The following is a 19,857-nucleotide window of genomic DNA, read 5'->3' as shown; positions in this document are numbered from 1 at the left end:
AATCCACCCGACTAACATCTAATCACCAATGATCCCAGTAACATGGTCGAGTAACTGTGTGGTTGTAACATCGGGGGGTATCCGAGGTATCACCCTCGTTGGATTCCAAACGATGTATCCATCAAGGTGGGCTTAGAGGAATCACCCTCGGTGGTCCCACACTTGAGGGGTTGCATGACGGAGGCATCGTCGGAAATGGTGAAAGAGGAATCACCCTCGATAACCATGATTGACTAGCTATACTACACAGATATCATCAGGAGTACTTAGCGAGGTGTCACCCTCGGTATCCGATAGTATCTCTGTAGCGCCGTACAACTAAGGGGGGTGTATGTGCTGTGTCGGGTCTGGCTCGTCGATCAGGGATCGAGATTTGAAAGCAAGCGGGGCAACTGGACTACGGGGTCAGAGGGGATCACTGCTCCACCTATACTAAGCAGATTTAAAGTATAGTGCTGAAAGTAGCAGTTCATCAAAAATAGGCTATGCATCAGATATAGGAGCTAACTACAACAGTAGCAAAATACTAATGCAAGCAGTAGGGACAAAGACATAGGCGATATAGGAATGATCAAGGGGGGTTTGCTTGCCTTGTTGCTCTGCGGCAAAGGACTGATCGGCAGGGTCATAGATGTACGCGGCAGCAGCGTCAGTCTCGGGGTTTACCGGTAAGAAGAGGGGGAAGAAACAATAAATAATAGCAACAGTGCAACATGATGCATGACATGGCAATATGCAGGCTAGGCATGAGCTAACGCAGGAAACATCCGTCATAGACGGGTCATAAGAATATCTGACGATATTTTCCGGGTCTCGGGCTACTACCTGTCGGATGGAGAACGATGGAAAAGTTCCATGCTTGCTACGCTGGGGACGCGTGACAGACGAATGGACCGTGTATCCGGGTTCGTCGCGTTCTGCTGATCAATTTTCATGTTGAAAATATTTTGATCTGACTTACGGATTATTTTATATTAATTTTTAAAGTTTTATTAATTATTTAGGAATTAAAACAGCTTTAATTAAAATGATTAAAAGCAATTATGACATCAGCATGATGTCATGCTAACATCAGCAGTTGTCTGGTCAACTGACCAGTGGGTCCTACGTGTCATTGAGACAATTTATTAATTAAAGTTAAATATTAATTAATTAGATTAATTTAGTGGGGGACCCACGTTAAATACTCTAATTATTCTAATTACCCAATTAATTAAATAACTAATTAATTAAATTATTTATTTATTTATTTATTTAATAAAAACATATTTTTATTTTTATATTTTCACTTTTCACTTTTCTTAAAAGAGGGTGTGGGGCCTCCTTGTCATAGACAGCGGGGTGGTTTGGCCCCAGAGGTAAGTGGCTTAGGCCACATACACATTTTACCTACATACACATATTCATACAATTAACGTATTCCTCCATATACCTACATACATAAATACATACATATGTGCATCTCATACATACAAAATACATACGCAATACATCATTTTATCTTTATTTCTTTTTCTCATCTCATCTCCTAACTCTCTTTGTTAACAACACAGGCTCTAAAACTCCCAACCACATAGAGAGAGAGGGACATCTCCAACATCACCTACTCGAACCTAACGGCGTCGAACGGAGCGTCGTTTGCCAGAATGGAACCGGGACGGTGCGAGGGAGGAGACGGTGGGAGGAGCCCGAAAAGGGGCTCACCGACGTTGACGAGAGGGCCCGGTTTAGCCAGAGTTCTCGGGAGGCGGAAAAGGCGACGTGGAGGCAGACGAGGCGGTGGCAGTGGCGCGGTTCCGGTGAGGATGGTGCCAACGAGGGTCGCCGGAGGGCCACGGCAGGCGGAGGTGAGGCAGGGCAGCCGAATCCGGCCCGGAGGAGGGCCGGCGCCCGGAGGAGGGCCGGCGCCCGGATGGGGCCTTCGGGGGAGCTCCGGTCGGCACGGGGCTACAGAGCGGCGAGGTGAAGGGTCGCCGGCGGGGATGGGGCTTGGCCGGTGTGGGGGGCGACGGGAGATGGGGGTGATCTCGATGGGGTGGGAGGCCGACGGGAGTGAGAGTAGGCTGACGGGATCGGGGGGAAGATCTGGGGCGAGGGAGAGACCGAGAGAAACTCTCGTGGGTTGGTGGGGGTCTCGGTGGGGTGGTGGTGTCGTGGGGTGGGAGGGAGTTGTCGGTGGGGGTTCCTGTGGATGGGGGTCTCGTGGTGGTTGACCGAGAGAGAGAGGGAGGGTGGGGCCGCCGCGGTAGGTGGGAGGGGGGGCGCGTCGGGTGGTGAGTGCGGTGGAGGAAGAGGCCGAGGGGAGATGGCCTCGCGGTAGGTGGCGAGCTGGCGAGCGGGAGTGGGGGGTGGCGGCGGCCAGGGGAATTGGGGCTAGGGTTTGCCTGCCGTGTGGGGTTTTATACCCGAGGTGGGTGGGTCGGGTAGGGATGGCTTGGCTCGGCCATTTTTGGCCCAGTTGGGCCAGGGGTCTTTTTCCCTTTTTTTAAATACTTTCTTTTATTATTATTATTATTATATTATTATTTAAATGTATTTACTTTCTTTCATTTATTTATTTTTCATAAAGCTCGTGTTTTAAGCATATAGAGATTTCCAATAATTCCAAAAGTGCCTGATTCACTTTTATACTTCGTTAGGTATTCTTTGTAACTCCCTAGACATTTTTATTTCAATAACCGAAATATTTTCTCGTTCGCCTTTATCTTTAAGTTTCAAATTTTGATTCGGTTTCAACTAACACGAGATCATCGATATAATCCACGGTGACGTGGCATCTTTGCACGGGATCACTATCGCTTAATTACATGCATTATTGTAGCAAAAGACGAGGATGTCACATATGCCTTCGCCTCCGTCAACCACGGCTTCATCCGCAAGGCTAAGATCCTCAAACAATGGTGTCCGGTGATCCCGCCCTAATACCTTCGTGAAAGCTTCATCCTCCTTTGTCGTGAACCCTTCCTCATCAACTTATTCATCGGGACCCTCATCGTCCGACTCGGATGCATAGCCACGTGAGTACAGAATAGAATGGTCCATTGTCTATTGCAAATTATATTTGTCCAAATCACCAAGGCTTTTGTCATGAAGAACACTACCATCATTCTCATCATCATTGTGCTCATCATTATCCTCTAGCAATGGTTCATGTTGGATACAAGATTGTTGTGCTGAAAGAGGTTCAATGTTGGCCTATTCGTTGATGCGTGGAGGACTAGCTTCAACAATCGGAGAGGCAACCCGGTTCAAATCCAACTGCAAGTTAGGAACATTTGTTTTGATGGCAAATAACTCTAGAGTCGTGTCTAGTGATTCGGCCACCGTATCCTTGTATGCAAGCCAAGGTTGCTCGGAGTTGAGACGCATGGTCTTCCAACGAATGTGCATTCCGAATCCCACATTATGCCTACCATCAAACTCAACTACATCACTAGGGTCCATCCAATTCAAATCCTTTCGGACTTGTTCCAACAATTCAGCATAGATAGGACAGAAATCGAACACCATGTCAAGCTCATCCGGGTCCGGATCAATATTGCCTTTTAAAAAGGCATCCTTGTCCACGTGATGAACATAAACACATGTTCTTCCCATCCCTAAACAACACAAATACAATATTTTCTATAAGCAATCATCCAAATACTACAATATCTCCTTAATAAAAATAAAGCCTATTCCTAAATAACCCTAACCCTAACCTAACCCTAACACAACCATAATGCAAACATCCAAACAACCCTAATCCTAACCCTAGCCTAACCCTAAAACAACCATAATGCAAACATCCAAACAACCCTAATCCTAACCCCATCATACCCCTTATCCTAGCATACAAACAAATACAACAATATCATATACATCCTACATTTCATGAAAAACTAGGGTTTCCTCAAATTTGCAACAAAGTGACCAAAAAAGATTTTTGTTTGGATGATTACCTTAGGGGAGGGATTGGACAACAAATGCCCGGTCCAAACCTTCAGATCTGCTGATTTGAAGAGGGATTTGAGGAAGGGGAAGACTAGAACACAAGCTGTGAAGTGAAGTGAAGGGAGGGGAATGAGGAGGGAGTGGGGAGGGGGCTGGCCCGTGGCTGGATAAGTCGGCGCCACACTTTAGAGGGTGCGACGCCTAAGGCTTAGACGTCGCACTGCCTGCGCATGGGGCCAGCTGCGCCAGCATGGCCAGGCGTGTGGCGCTGACGTCTTAGACGTCATGCAGTGTAGTGTGGCGCCTAGGTGTCGGACGCCACATGAAAGAGTGAGTCGGGTAAAAAAAATTGTTCTGGTTCACTTCGTGAGTTTTTTCGTTCGAGAGGTCATTTTTGTCAATTTTGCCAGCAAGGGAGAGAAAAAATTCGTAACAACGACTAACACTAATTGCTCTAAACCAATGAATGTTTTTGTTAAACAATACAGTAAGATGCAACGCAATTTGCACAAGAAAACAACGAGGCAACCAATACGTTACACACGTTGGACGAGAACAGTTCTCCCAATCCATCTAAAATAACATTTTCCGCCATTATCTTAGCAAAGTGTCCCCAGCGATCTTCTCATCTTTGGTCAAACGTAGCCATCCAACAGCCAGCCCCCCCGCCCCCCCCTTCCCAAAAAACAAAGGCAAAAACAAAAACCCCGGGCCCCAGCCACAACCCATGGCCCACCGTCAGCCAAAGGGCCGCAGCCAACGACCCGGCCCGTTACCCGCCGCGTGACCTCACCTCCCCCGGTGTAAACCCGACCGTTAGGTCCGTTACCGCATTGGTTCAAAAACCGCCAACCGGACGCCGCCACGTGGACGACGCGCCCTGGCCGGTCACCGCTCGCGGGTGAGCGGACCGCGCCCCGGCTGCTGCTTTGCGTGCGCTAGTGGGGGAGCGGTGCGCGTCGAGGGAGCCGACAACGCCCCGAGAACGAGAACTCCTGTGCTGCCCATCTCCCCCTCTCTCTCTCCACTGAGCCCTCCTGTGCTGCCCCCGCTGACCTGCGGCCACCGACGGCGTGTGGAGGCTGAGGGCGGGTTTCCGTCGCGACCGCCTTGCCGCGGGCTCCCCGGCCGCGACTCGGCAGGCTTCGCGCGAGCTGGTGCTGATTTGAGGGAGATTCGGGGCCGGAGCCAGCGCGACCTCGGGGGATGGGGTGGCTTTCCTGCTGCAAGCGGTCCAACGGGTGAGTGGCAACGGGATGATTTAGCTTAGGATTATTTCCCTGCCGTTTTGGGGAAGTTGGGTACAAGGGTGGGGTTTCTGCCTTTTGGGGGAACTCGTACTACAAGATTGTTCCAGTTTTTATCTGCTGTTGGCTTGTGTGGGAGGTTGAACGTTGAATTGGAGCCATTAGCATACGAATTCTCCCTTTATCAGGTTATTATGTGCTGTTGATTAGCTTGAGTAGCAATTGATTTTGATTCTGAGGAAATACTGAGGTTGGGGTTCATAAATCTGTGAGCTTCATTTCTGATTTGCTCAGAAATCAAATTAGTACACAAATATTACTGTTGTTATTATCGTGAATATTGCTGTTAAATTGCAGCGGTCAGCTAACGAGCTGTAGATAGAATGGAGTGCAGATTTTTATGCATAAGTAGTTTGTTCAGAAAAAAGATGCTGTGAAAGAAATTTTTCAAACTTGTGGGGGAATACTTGGATAGAGTGATAACATTGCGGCCTTACATAGTGTACCCAACAAGTACTTGAATCTGCTGAAGAAGTTCTAATAATCTGGTGTGCTCCTAGGGCCCAACCCGGCAGGAAGAAGAAGAAGAAGGACACGGCATGGCGGATCTTCTCACTCAAGGAGCTTCAGTTGGCGACCAACAATTTCAACTACGATAACAAGCTTGGTGAAGGTGGATTCGGCAGTGTCTACTGGGGCCAGCTCTGGGACGGATCACAGGTGCAGTCCCGCTCTTAAAAAATTAGAAATGCAATATGCTGCAACTTGTGTTATGCTATGTGCACACTCATTTGTTTTATCTGTCGTTTCTAGCGCCTTTTCTTATTACTGCTACAAACAGGACAATGAAGTGGAGTCCTGCGGTTGTTGGTGCTTCTGGTTTAGCTGAATTTAGTTTCGTCTCGTGATTTATTTCTGGTTTGTAGTGGCATTGAAAATTTAAAGTGGTTGTAGTTTTCAAAGCTCGTGAATATTCTTTGAGAATGAACGGCAACCCAAACTGGACCCACCCTCTCTGAACGTGCAAAGAACAAACTTTCTGGTCTAGTGGAAAACTGACTTTCTCTCGCCTTCAACTATTGGTTTACTTTTCAAGTCAAAGAAAACTGTTGCTTTACTTTTTTATGCATTCACTTTACCAAGGATGTAGCCAGAGAAGGTTTCATGATCACAGGCTAGATAGGACCAGAATTGTGAAGTGTGAAAGGTCTCATGATCACAAGCTAGATAGGACCATAATTGTGAAGTGTGAATACAGCTGAGGAGGTATAGAAAATTACAAAGCATATGTGGCCTGGATAGATGCAATCATACTGTCTTCACAAAGCCAGACAATCACTATACGTTTGTTCTGAGTATCTGCTTGTACTAGGAGTAGAAATGTACTCCCTCCGTTCCTAAATATAAGCCTTTTAAGATATTTCACTAGGAGTCTACATACAGAGCAAAATGAGTGAATCTACACTCTAAAGTATGTCTATATACATTCGTATGTAGTCCACTAGTGAAACCTCTTTAAAGACTTATATTTAGGAACGGAGGGAGTAAATGACATCTTGATAGACTTATAAGGATATATTTAAATGAAGGATGAGGCAAGAGGTTGACTAGGGAAGAACTTAATAAGTAAAGAATTAAGGGAAGTTCGATCAAAATGCCACGTCTTAGTTTTCCTCTTGATAAAAGATGCCCCATCATGTGTCACTGACAGGTGGCCCTGGACCCCAAATGTCAGTGACGCATGCTATGATCACTGAACTGGATAGAGTTAGGCCATATTTCTACCTGCTAGTTTGTTGTGCAGTGGCATAAGTGCATAACTGAAAACTCCTAGAAGCCTACAACTTGGTAGCTTGTATTTTCTAGAATCCTATGAGCATATTAAAGGGAGTTGAAACGGAATAGCTATATAGAAGTTTATCTTCAGAAGTTGTTTATAAATGACACAGTTAAAACTGCCCAACTTAATCTCCTTTGCAGATAATTTTCTGCACTTATTTGGATGTTGTAACGAATGAGCATTTTGTTGTGAGATAGTGAGCTATCTGATCCTTGTTGGCTAGCTTTTTAGTATGTTTGTTATTGACATTATTATTAATGTTACATTTCATGAGAAGTTTGTGGTTGTTTCATTTTGCTGGAAGCTTTAAGTTGTTACATTTCAATGGAAGTGTCATGTGGTGACTATCAGAGTATGCACCTTGCATTAATTCCATGTAAAGTCAAGAAATTGCATTTCAATTCCTCCCATCCTAGTTAACACCTCAACTGCTCATTCCATGTAACAGATTGCTGTGAAAAGGCTCAAGAGTTGGAGCAACAAGGCTGAAAAGGAGTTTGCTGTCGAGGTCGAGGTTTTGGCACGAGTGCGGCATAAGAGCCTCTTGAGCTTACGTGGGTATTGCGCTGAAGGCCAGGAGCGTTTGATTGTCTACGACTATATGCAGAATCTGAGCTTGCACTCTCACCTGCACGGACAGCATGCAGCTGAATGTCATCTTGGTTGGGAGCGAAGAATGAATATCGCCATTGATTCAGCTGAGGGCATCGCGTAAGCCTCTCAACATCAATTTATAATATTCAATCATAATGAAACAGCCTAATAAACACTTATACATCTCTGCGTCCTGCAGTTATCTTCATCACCATGCGATCCCACATATCATCCATAGAGATGTCAAGGCAAGCAATGTCCTCTTGGACGGTAATTTCCAAGCACGGGTCGCCGATTTCGGGTTTGCGAAACTCATACCAGATGGTGCGACCCATGTCACCACAAAGGTGAAAGGCACACTCGGCTACCTCGCACCGGAGTATGCAATGCTTGGCAAGGCCAAAGAAAGCTGCGACGTCTACAGCTTCGGAGTGCTGCTGCTAGAGCTTGCCAGCGGAAAGAAGCCAGTCGAGAAGATAAACCCTACGACAAAGCTAACCATCACCGAGTGGGCGCTCCCACTCGCTCGCGAGCAGAAGTTCAAGGAGATGGCTGACCCAAAGCTCGGAGATAGCTTTGCCGAAGCCGAGGTGAAGCGGATGGTGCTCGTCGGGCTTGCTTGCACTCAGACCAAGCCAGAACAGAGGCCGGTGATGTCTGAGGTTGTGGAGATGCTCAAGGGGGAATCTGCCGAGAAGTTCTCCGTCTTGGAGAATGACGATCTGTTCAAGCCTCAACAGACGACCAGCTCCATCCAGGGCACCTCTGGCCCCTGCAGCTCGGACGCTATCACCGAAGAGAAGGAATCGAAGGAGGATACGATCGAGGAGGCGACTGATTCGAGCGAGACGGTGCCCTCAGCTAGGTAGCTAGTGTGATGATGCACAAATGTGTGTGTATCCCTTCCTGGGAAGTGTGGTTTGTGTCTGTGTGTGCGTATGGTTGTTTCTTGTTGTTGGCAGGTTGCTTGGGCCATTTACCAGTCCAGAGATGTAGTCGTTTGGGTTACATGTATGGTTGATTTCTTCTGGCAATGGTTGCTATATGGCTTGTAAGATTCTTATTGGACTGGTTGCGACAATAACAAGTTGTCCCATGTATTCCTGTACTAGCTCAATTTAACTCATAATTTCTCTGGTGTGCAAAACCTACGGCTAGCGGCTTATGCCTGTGCAAAAGATATTTTCAATCGGCAGATTTTATCATGATTTCGTCAGTTAATGGGAAACAGAAATTGTCCAAGCACACAAAGAGAACATAATTTCGTTAAAAATGACACCATCTTTACGTTATATTCTTGACAAGTACTCCCTCCGTCCCAAAATAACTGTCTCAAGCTTAGTACAACTTTATACTAGAGCTAGTACAAAGTTAAGACACTTATTTTAGGACGGAGGGAGTATAAGAGTTTGTCACATGCTACGGATAGAATATCTGAATAGGCACGTTTAATACAAACAACAGAAACATTTTAGTAGTATATATCAAATTTACCATATCATTAATTTTGCACTGCTGCATTACATTTTTCTGCTTTTAGTACTATCAAATTTGTTCAGAGATTTTGTCCATAGCATATCAGACCCTTGTAGTATTTATCAAGAATAATATAACATAGAAGTTCAGCATATATATATATATAGTACTCCCTCTGTTACAGTTTAGAAGGCATGCACGTGTACCTAGATCGTCAATTTAATTTATATAAAATATATTATTTAATATAAAAATTATATCATTAGAAAATAGAACATCTAAAGTTTTTAATGATATATTTTTTTGCTATATATGCTTCTCATTAAGTTGATCAAATTAACGATCTAGGTACATGTGTCGGACTTGTAAACTGAGACGGAGGGAGTATTATATTCACTACAAGTAATTAATTTCACACTAGTGCTTTAAATATCAAGAAGAATAACGAGCTTAGCAGAAAACATAAAATCTCATTTCCAAAGGAATATGAATTGGCAAACACAGAAAGCACATGCTTCACAGTAATGCCGGACCATGGAGAAGTGTTAACATTATGCGCATTCAGCTCACACATCACAGGTGTCTAACGAGGATGAACATTATACATCATCACCCCCATACGACACTGCAAATCACAAGCATATATGTTTGTTCAACACATAAAAACAATTGATATCTCAACCTGTCAACCATAATAGTCTTCCAAACGAGCCTCGACACAGAATTCAGAAACTGCCTCAGCCTACCACTCAAGCCGTGAAATTAGGTTTATTAAAGAGACGCATGGCACTACGATTCTTCAAAACTGCATTGGATCTTGGCACCTGGTTTTTCCTGTGATTCAGAAATTCGAGGGCTTTTTTTATGTGCTCCGTTGATCGAACATCTTTCAGCAGAATTGTTTCAGGTCTGATAAAATATTAGGAACCATTAGAGCAACAGTTTAAAAGAAAATCATACGAGATGACAGGACCGTGAAAATTACCCAGTAATTGTAGTTTTCAATCTTTTCTTCTTCTTCTGGACCTTTTGGCTTACATTTTCTTCCTCAGAATCCGATGTGAAGGTTTGCCTGAAAGAAATATGAAGACAGGGTAAGCAATAATGTCCAAAAAGTTTAAAAAGGATTTAAATGTCTGGCAGTTTAAAGGCGGTAAAAACATACTTCTCACGTGCTGCAAGCATTTCAATTACGCTCTTGGGGAGTGTCCCGGGCATAGCACGTGTCTCCTCATCCACTTCTGTATCTTTATCTTCTACTTTCAGAGGTTTCTTTTTTTTCGGGTTTGAGGATGTTTTGCGTTGGGCCCAGCGTTTCCTCCGGTCTTTCTCCTCCTGGGTTGCTCTACAGGATTACACGTTGTGAGGTCAAAGAGGGTACCATCAGCAGGAAAAGTGACATCAAGTTTGTGACTAACATAAGTCAATAGTGTATAAAGTCAGTTCGGATGGATGTTCCCGAAAAAACAGAACCAAAATGCTTTTGGCAACAGATTTCAAGAAATGGGGGTAAGCCTATTTGCAACTACAGATTTGCCACTGAAAATGCACTACTCATATGTTAAAGTCAGTTAGAGGGTCCAAGAAGAGATCATGGCAAATGTGTAAACCCAAAATGCAATATTGACATTTGTTCAGTACGCAGGACTAGAAATTGAAGACTTAAAGTATGCACAGAAGGCTCGACATTTAGGCTACTCACAGTGGGAAGTATCATGTGATACTAGTATATGATACTACCTTCATAATGCATAGTATCATAGAGTAGTATCATATATGCTTTTATTTTATTTCCATGCAAGACACAAAGTAGCATAGCATTTAACATGATACAGTATCAACCTATGTTACTCTAACCTTCTCTTTCTTCTTTAATTCTCTGCCACATCAACATGTTTGCTATTACATGTTACCAGCTAAGATACCACCACTATTCACTTTGACGACTGCTTGCTATGGCTCCCCCCTCTCCGCCCCGCTCCCCTCCCTGCTCCCCAACCGCCTAGCCTAGCCAAGCCCACCGCCGCCGACGCCCTCCGCCGGTGACCCTCCTGCCTACCCCTCCCTCCGCGGCCCTCGCCCTCCCCGGAGTCATGGCCCCCGCTGACGCTGGCTGTGGCACGAGCCGCCACCACCGCGAGGATCGCTGGAGAGACTCGGACAGCTCCTCGTCGGACTCGCGCTCCTACCGTGACGTGGTGCGCACTCCTCCGCCTCCACCGCCGGCGCGCCAGCCTCCGGCCACCCCCGCGCGCCCTGCGTCGACCCGCCTGGGGCCCTGCTCGGAGGTCCACCGCGTGGCTGATGCGGCCGTGGACGCGGCAGACGCCGGCGGTGCCTGGGAGCTGCCGAGGAGCAAGCGCCACCGCCGCTCCCGCCGCGCGGACGCCCCCGCGCCGCGCCTCCGTCGCAGCCCCACGCCGGAGGAGGCCGCCGGCCTCTGCTTCCGTTGCCTCGACCCCAACCACACCGTCCGCAAGTGCACGAACCAGGTCCGGTGCCGACGCTGCCTCCTCAACGGCCACGAGTCTAGAAAATGCACGCCGGAGCGTCGGGCCAGGGACCGCGCTCTGCTGCCGGCGACCACTCCGCCCCAGCAGCGCGAAACCCCGCCGCGGCCCAGCCAGCCCCCGTGCGCCACGGCGCCCGCCGTCGGCCCTGTGGTGCAGCCGCGTGTCTTCATCCCGCGCTCCGTCGAGATCGAGGAGGCGGAGGCGGTGCTGCAGCGCGGGATGGTGGCCACCATCACTGGGTCCAGGCCGCCAGTTACAGCCGACGAGGTCGCGGACACGCTCTTCGCCAACCTCGAGCTGCACCCCGGCGACTTCTCAGTCCACATCCACCACCCGGAAGACTTCCTCATCATCTGCGCCTCCCAGGCCACCAAGGACCGCATCTACGACGACCACCACATAGAAGGCCCCTCCTCCACGCTGTCCCTCCGCCCCTCGAGCAAGCTCGCCCACGCCGGCTGCGAGAGCCTGGATCACCGCGTGGAGCTCAAGCTCCGCGGCATCCCTGCGCACGCCTGGAACCTGGACACCGTGGAGCGCATCCTTGGCGACTCCTGTTGGATCGAGCGCCTCCATCCAGGGACGCGTTCCCGGACGGACCTCGCCACCTTCCGGCTCTCCGGGCACGCCCGCGACCCGGCGTCCATCCGCCGCCATGCCACCCTCGAGATCGTGGAGACCATCCCAGCACGCGTCCCCTCCCAGGCGCCCGCGGTGCGCACTCTCACGTACCGGATCTCCATCCGGGTGGTGCAGGCCGAGCTCGACAGGCCGGCGCCCCCGCCGGACGACCATGCTGGCGGCCGCGGTGGCGCCGGTGGGGCACCCCCTCCTGGGCGCACCGATGGCCGCGGCCCGGATCGTTGCCGCGGGCGCAAGCGTCGCCGCCCTCGACGCCCTGACCTGGTCGGCCGCAGGGGGCTCGCGTCGGGCCGACGGGGTCGCCATGGAGACTGACTGGCGCACCGTCGTTTCCCGCTCTCGTACGGCGCCGCCGCCACTCCAAACCGGGCCCGCCACCAACGCGAGGAGGATGTCACCATGGCCTGGCCAAGCCGGGGCCCACCGTCCTCGTCGTCGAGCCAAAAGAGGAAAGTGGGTCTGGCAAAAGAAAGCCCGACAGCCTGATCCTGCAGATGCGGACCCCCCCACGGTCCAAGCTGCGACCGAACCACCTCTGGCCGGGACAGCTGGTGCCTCCCAGTCCACAAGCCGCCCCACCACGCCAGCTTCGGGGCCCGCAACTCCTGTGCACCGTTTGTCGCCTCCCTCGCACGACCAGGAGTTGACCTGCGCCTCGCCAGGAACGCCTGTCTCGTGGACCCGCTCGCCACCAGATCCCACGATTGGCAGCTGCGACATGGTCCCGGATTCGCAACCAGACAACGGAGGGCCCACTGGCTTGCAGCCCCTGCCGCCCACGGTCCCCAAAGACGATACTTTGTCGGGACAAAGCGATACTTTGGCGGCGTCATCCGCTGCACCCGAGGAAGATCCCACGTCGGGGCCATGCGACGCTATGGCGGCGTCACCCACTGGCGCAATGCAAAGTCCCGCGGCCCCGCCTGCCAGCGCTACTGGCCAGCCAGCCCGCGACCACGCCCCCGCGGATTCAAATCGTGCCAGCAACGGGCCGGGCCCCGAGGCGAGCCCACAGCAAATGCCCTCGGTTGGGTTGGGCCGTGACGCCACCGCCGAGCCTTGCTCGGCCCCCTCCCTGCGGAAACGGCCCGCCCCACCCCTGACCGTTTTGCCTCGCCACCGATCACGATGAGGAGATCGCGCCGGAGACCAGAGTCGCACCCAGCTCCCTGGACGCTGGGAGACTTCCTCACGGCGACCACCGGACAGCTTCGGGTCGCCCTGCCTACACCCGGGAAACGCCCGCGCCGCCAATCCCCCAACTTTGCGCCGCGGCCGTTCTGCAACGACGAAGAAGGCGGCCTCGGCACCCCCCACCGCGGAGCGGCGTGCTCGCGTGCAGGTCCTGCGCACCCTGGGGATCGTCGGTGCCGACCAGGCCATCACGGCCGAAGCTATGAAGGCCTACGACGGGGTCTTCGCGACCGAAATCTCGGCTGAGGTGATCGCGGCCATTGCCAAGCTGGTCGACCGCGAGCCACCGGCGAGCCTGGCCGCGAGTCCACGTACGCCTGTACCTGCTGGCTGCCTCGTGGAGGTCTAGCCTGTAGTTGTTTCCCATCGTCGAACATGTTAGTTTATGGCTTACAACCTAAAGTTCGTGATTTGGAACGTCCGTGGCCTCAACGCGCGCGCGCGACGCCTAGCGATCCGCTCCCTTATCGCTACGTCCGACGCCTCGGTCGTCTGCCTACAAGAGACCAAGATGGAACTTATTAGTTCCTCCGTCGTCCTAGAGGTGCTCAGGCCGGAGTTCGACGGCTACTTATACCTGCCCGCGGAAGATACACGAAGAGGAATCCTCCTGGCGTGGAAGAGCCTGGTCGTGACCATCTCCGACCCAATGCTCACCACCAACATCCTTACCGCCAGGGTCGCTGCGCCTGAGTGTACTCCGTGGTGGATCTCCATGGTCTATGGCCCCCAGGATGACAACGACAAGATCGCGTTCCTCCATGAGATCCGGGAGGTGCGTCGTGACTGCCCGGGCCCGTGGATGATCTGCGGTGACTTCAACCTGATCCTGCACGACGAGGACAAGAATAACGGGCTCTTAGATAGGCGGATGATGGGCCGTTTCCGGCGCTGCGTCAACGACCTCGCTCTGAAAGAGGTGTACCTCCACGGCCGCCGCTACACATGGTCTAACGCTCAATCCCCGCCCACACTGGTCCACCTCAACCGCGTGCTCTGCACGTTGGACTGGGAGGATGCCGTCGGCATAGGCCACCTGCACTGCCTCGCATCTGTGGTTTCCGACCATAGCCCCCTCTTGCTGGACTGCTCCCCCACGCCTCTCACCCATCGTCGTTTCCGTTTCGAGGAGTTCTGGCTGCGTCTCGACGGATTCCAGCAGACTGTGGCGCACGCTTGGGCGTCAGTGGACGATGCTGATCCTTTCCGGCGCCTCCTGCTGCGCCTGCAGGCCACCGCGAAGGCGCTCACCAGCTGGTCTGCGCGGTCGGTGGGCAGCGTAAAGCACAAGCTCGCGCTATGCAGGGTGCTCATTCTCAGCTTCGACAAGGCCCAAGAGGAGCGTACGCTATCGCCGCTGGAAGTGTGGCTGCACAAAGACCTGAAGCTGGCCTACCTGGGCTTCGCCTCGCTGGAGCGGACCATCGCACGGCAGCGGGCGCGCATCGCCTCGCTGCGAGATGGGGACCCCAACACAATGTTCTTTCACCAGCAGTGCTCCTACCGCCGGCAAAAGAACACGATCTTCAGCCTTGCCACTGCAGACCGGCTCCTCACCGAGCAGAGCGAGATGTCCGAGGCCGCGTTCACACACTTTGACGCCCTCATCGGCACCGCCACCGCCCGCGAGTGCACGCTAAACCTGGAGCACATGATCGACCCTGCCGATGATCTCCGACGCTCCATTCACGGAGGAGGAGATATGGGACACCATCAAGCGCTTGCCCGCGCGCAAAGCACCGGGGCCAGACGGCTTCACCGCGGAATTTCTCCGCGCCTGCTGGGGCTGCATCAAGCACGACATCGTCGCCGTATTCCATCAGCTCTTCCAGCTACGGAGCAGAGGATTCCACCGCCTCAACCAGGCCATGCTCGCGCTCTTGCCAAAGCGCCCAGATGCCCAGGCCATTGGCGACTATAGACCCATCAGCCTCACCCACCTGGTCGCCAAGATATTCGCCAAAACGCTGTCCCTACACTTGGCACCAAAGTTGGACAGGTTGGTCAGCAGGAATCAGAACGCCTTCATCGCCGGCCGCTCCCTTCACGACAACTTTGTCCTCGTCCGGCAGTCGACGCGTCTCCTACACCGATTGCGCGCGCCCCGGGTCAGCAGGAATCAGAACGCCTTCATCGCCGGCCGCTCCCTTCACGACAACTTTGTCCTCGTCCGGCAGTCGACGCCTCTCCTACACCGATTGCGCGCGCCCCGGGTCTTGCTCAAGCTCGACCTCGCGCGCGCCTTCGACACTGTCTCGTGGCCCTTCCTGTTCGAGGTACTCCGTCAGTACGGCTTTGGAGGCCGATTCCTCGACTGGCTGGCCCTCCTGCTGTCGTCTGCGCGCACGCGAGTACTGATCAACGGCGAGCCAGGCCCCCCTATTTGGCATCGCTGAGGGCTGCGGCAGGGTGACCCGTTGTCACCTCAACTGTTCGTCCTTGTCGTGGACACACTGGGACGTCTCATTAAGCGGGCCGTGTCGCTGGGCATCTTGGAGCAGCTGCACCCGCACCGCCCGGTCCCGGAGATCTCGCTCTACGCTGACGACGTGGTACTCTTCTGCCACCCATCCCGGAGTGACATTGCGGCGATCCTGGAGCTGTTCGGTCAAGCCTCGGGGATGCGCGTCAACTACAACAAAAGCTCCGCCACCATGCTGAACTGCGATCCGGGAGATACAGACCTGACCACGGAGCTCCTTGGGTGCAAGATCGCGACCCTACCGCTCACATATCTCGGGATCCCCCTCACCATCAGGCGACCCTCCAGCGCCCAACTGCAGCCATTGGTCGACAAGGTGGGGGGCATGCTCCCCGGCTGGAAATCTCGGCTCATGAACAAATCGGGCCGCCTCGCCCTCGTCAAGTCAGTTCTCTGCGCTATCCCCATCCACCAGCTCCTCGTCTTCGCCCCTCCGAAGAAGACCACCAAGCTCATTGAAAAAATTGAGAGAGGATTCCTCTGGGAGGGCCGCGCCGCCGCAAACGGTGGCAGCTGCCACGTCAACTGGCGACGCATCTGCCGGCCGCTTTCCCTCGGCGGCCTAGGCGTCCAGGACATGGAGCGCGCGGGGCTCGCCCTACGACTACGGTGGCTCTGGTTCAGCCGTATCGATGAGGGCCGAGCTTGGCGCGGCCTCGATCTCCAATTCTCCAAGGACGAGCAGGCCCTGTTCTTCGCCTACACCGCACTGGCCGTGGGGGATGGCAGAACGGGGAGATTCTGGGAGGATCGCTGGATCGGTGGCCGCTCCGTCAGCGAGGTCGCGCCAATGCTATACGCTTGCATCCCCAAGCGACGGCGCAAGCAGCGCACCATTGCAGAAGGCCTCCTCAACCACACCTGGGCTAGAGACATCCACGACCACCTAGGCATCCATGAAATAGGCCAATACTTGCTGCTGTGGCGCGAAACCGAAGGCTTTGTTCTAACCGAGGGACCGGACCAGCTAATCTGGAGGTGGACTTCAAACGGCTGCTACTCTGCACGCAGTGCGTACCTCGTCACCTTCCAGGGCTCCACTAGCTGCGATGCATGGAAGCTGACCTGGAAAAGCTGGGCGCCACCCCGCGTCAAGTTCTTCCAATGGCTTGCCAATCTAGACAGGTGCTGGACAGCGGACCGTCTGCGCCGGCGCGGCCTTCAACACCATCCACGCTGTGTCCTTTGCGACCAAGAGCATGAAACGATGCACCACTTGCTAGTCACCTGCCCCTTCTCGCGGCAGGTGTGGCATGACACGCTCTCCTGGCTGCGTTTGACATGCCGGCCGCCAGACCAAGAGGCCTCCCTAAACGACTGGTGGATGCAAACCAAGCTGGACACGCCTAAAGCTATGCGCAAGGGCCTCGCCACGGCAACCCTCCTCACAGCATGGATGCTTTGGAAGCACCGCAACTCATGTGTGTTCGACGGCGAACGGCCCTCCACTGCCGTGCTTTCGGCAAAGATCAGAGAGGAAGCCTCCCTTTGGGTTCGGGCTGGGGCCACCGGCCTTGGGACGATTGTGCCGCCTACCTGGGATGTGCACTAGTCTTGTGCAGGCCTTTCTTTCCTTTTCCTTTTCTTTTCTTTCTTTTGAGCCCCTGTAGCCTCCTTCTCGAAGGCATGTACTGTACATATTCTCTCCCTTTTCAATGAAAAGAAACGCAAGCCTTTGCGTTTTCCCGAAAAGAAAAAAAGATACCACCACTATGGCCAGCCTTAGGGTCAAAGGGGTGGTAATGTGCCACATTCCCCGCAAGGCCGCAACCCATGATGAATTACCATATTAGGGGAAGGGAATGAAAAGTAATCATCCCTGCAGCCAAACCCTGGATGGGTATACCGACCTTAAATGGTGTTGCAGATACCTCCCCCATCAACGATCACCTGGCCACAAGTATAAGTTCTTATATATGCCCAAGTTGCCACATCTGCAAGTCTAGAGCATGATCATTTGGTCTCTACGCTTATACATTTCTGCATAACCTTATACGGTTCATTTATTAGTATTCCATCATCTTGTGAACTAATAAAACTACATGTTTATACTTACAATTGTATAATAAACATATAAAATGAACTCAACATCACTCAACTTTAGGTATTTATTGGAAAATGCTCCTCCAAAATCCCTAGTGGGGATGAGGGACAGCAGAAAAGGTGCCACAATAGCTAAACGTGCATATGAATGGTAGGCTATTATCCCTCAGGAGGAATGACCTGTGGCCATCCTGCTGCTGAAGTAGTCTAAACCTATACAGACAAGAAAATCATTTATACTACACTAATCTAGCATGCCATGTTTTTGGCTTCAGGTAATTTTGTTATGAGACCCGCAAAATCTACAATGGAAATTACATGATGCGAGAGCAACAAAACAAATGATGATGAGCGTAACCTCTCAAAGTCATCTCCATGTGTCCACTCAAACAGTATCAAGTGGAAGAAGCAAACCTGACAGCACTGTCCTTCTCTACTTTGCTGATTTCTTCATGTTTCTCGACACCCTACAAGACATCAACAGCAGGAAACAACACTCAGCCAATGTTACAAATATCGGCGAATTAACTGATTTAACTGCCAGTTAATCGCTTCTCACGGGTAGACTGATACGAATATGTGCTATTCGTCGCATTAACTAGAGCAGACGACTAATTTCTCTAACAAACCCATTAATCAGGTGTCAGATCAAGTAATCGTGTATCTCCAATTAACTGAGCGATGCTGGGGTCCATAAAGCCCCAAAAATTAGCCTGTGACCCTCTCCCAGCAGTCCTGCGCCTAGGGCTGGGGGATTTGGGCGTGCTACCGCTCCTACTGCCTCTCCCGCTCGATCCTGCTCCTTGTGCTCCCTTTCGCACTCGATCCCCCTGGCCTCCCAAAGCAGCAAGGTATGAGCTCCTCCTTCTTCATAGTAATGGTTCTATGTTAATGTTGCTGTTTCTCCTCCTTACACTGCTCGCCATTTTGCTGAACCTACCGATAAATTCAGTTAATTGGCCAATTCACCGATTTATCCCTACTGAGCACCAGATCGATGTGGTACCAGTTACTGATATCCTGAACATTGGCATCATCTCAGACACTCTCATAGGAACTAGATATAAGAATGGAGAAAGCTAAACAAGAAGTTGTCTTCATCCTGTCAATGAGCACAAGTCTTCCTATTGTTTTAGGCTGCTCATGATTTTCTGCTTCTTATGTAAAGCTGGCATCCCCAGCAGTATTGGTTTGCACAAGTGTGTTGTTCACTCTTGGCCAGTTGAGGATCATTTCGAACCTTATTTTACGTCTAAAAACAACAACAAATCCATGATCCCCGGGCACAGTGATCGAAATTGGTGGGTCGTGGAAGCACTCTTACCGACGCTGAATACTTGCTGTTTCCTGCTATCGCATAGTACAACGAGCGCAGCACACGGACTCCTCGCACACCCCAACGCCACCTAGGTTTACTAGCGCGAGCTCTCCTGCCATGGGATGGGGGACTGGCCAAGGACGTACCTGGACGGCAGTGAGCTCCTCAGGGGCGCCGTCGGACTCGCTTCCGCTGTCCATTTGTGAGCTGCGACGTCGCTGGTGGGAGCTCCTCTCTGTGTGGTGGTTGCCGCCGCCGCCGCCGCCGTGGAGCGGGTGCTTGCGAGGGTTTTAAGCGGGGTGTGGATGAGAAGGAACAGCCGTAGCCGGTGCGTGAGCCGGGCTTTTCACCTTTATCACGTCCCCTCTCTGGGCCGCTGACTTGGGCCTACTAGGTTTATCCTAAGAGCAAGTATAATAAGGTACAATCAGCAAGCTCTAAGGATTAAAATACTACTCATATTTTTACTGAGTTGGATGAAAGAGAAGAGAAGCGGATTCTTCGTGAAGAGTCAGCTCTAGCACGTGCTTTGTGAGGACAAAAGATGAACCATATATAACAAAAGTAGTACTCTT

General features: G+C 51.6%; 2 protein-coding genes across 2 annotated transcripts; one reads left to right on the top strand and one right to left on the bottom strand.

Moving 5' to 3' along the window:
• Nucleotides 1-4,888: 4,888 nt before the first annotated feature.
• Nucleotides 4,889-8,722, top strand: LOC123401829 (PTI1-like tyrosine-protein kinase At3g15890). Its single transcript, XM_045095683.1, has 4 exons — nt 4,889-5,174; nt 5,741-5,900; nt 7,469-7,731; nt 7,814-8,722. Exons 1-4 carry the CDS (start codon nt 5,140-5,142, stop codon nt 8,481-8,483), a joined length of 1,128 nt encoding a protein of 375 aa, XP_044951618.1. The 5' UTR covers nt 4,889-5,139; the 3' UTR covers nt 8,484-8,722.
• An 818-nt stretch (nt 8,723-9,540) lies between these two features.
• Nucleotides 9,541-19,613, bottom strand: LOC123402096. Its single transcript, XM_045095973.1, has 5 exons — nt 19,429-19,613; nt 18,379-18,431; nt 10,256-10,435; nt 10,076-10,162; nt 9,541-9,999 (listed from the first exon to the last, which is right to left on the bottom strand). Exons 1-5 carry the CDS (start codon nt 19,480-19,482, stop codon nt 9,840-9,842), a joined length of 534 nt encoding a protein of 177 aa, XP_044951908.1. The 5' UTR covers nt 19,483-19,613; the 3' UTR covers nt 9,541-9,839.
• Between the last annotated feature and the right edge of the window lie 244 nt (nt 19,614-19,857).

This window comes from Hordeum vulgare, chromosome 6H (genome assembly GCF_904849725.1).
Source record: "Hordeum vulgare subsp. vulgare chromosome 6H, MorexV3_pseudomolecules_assembly, whole genome shotgun sequence".
NCBI lineage: Eukaryota > Viridiplantae > Streptophyta > Magnoliopsida > Poales > Poaceae > Hordeum > Hordeum vulgare.
Note: the sequence above shows the minus strand (reverse complement) of the source record. Positions and strands in the feature narration are given on the sequence as shown.

Coding starts and splice junctions, on each gene's coding strand:
- LOC123401829 (XM_045095683.1), top strand. CDS start 5,140: ATGGGGTGGCTTTCCTGCTGCAAGCGGTCCAACGG. Junction 5,175..5,740: donor TGCTGCAAGCGGTCCAACGG/GTGAGTGGCAAC, acceptor GTGTGCTCCTAG/GGCCCAACCCGGCAGGAAGA. Junction 5,901..7,468: donor AGCTCTGGGACGGATCACAG/GTGCAGTCCCGC, acceptor TCCATGTAACAG/ATTGCTGTGAAAAGGCTCAA.
- LOC123402096 (XM_045095973.1), bottom strand. CDS start 19,482: ATGGACAGCGGAAGCGAGTCCGACGGCGCCCCTGAGGAGCTCACTGCC. Junction 10,436..18,378: donor GAGAAGGACAGTGCTGTCAG/GTTTGCTTCTTC, acceptor GTAATCCTGTAG/AGCAACCCAGGAGGAGAAAG. Junction 10,163..10,255: donor ATGCTTGCAGCACGTGAGAA/GTATGTTTTTAC, acceptor TATTTCTTTCAG/GCAAACCTTCACATCGGATT.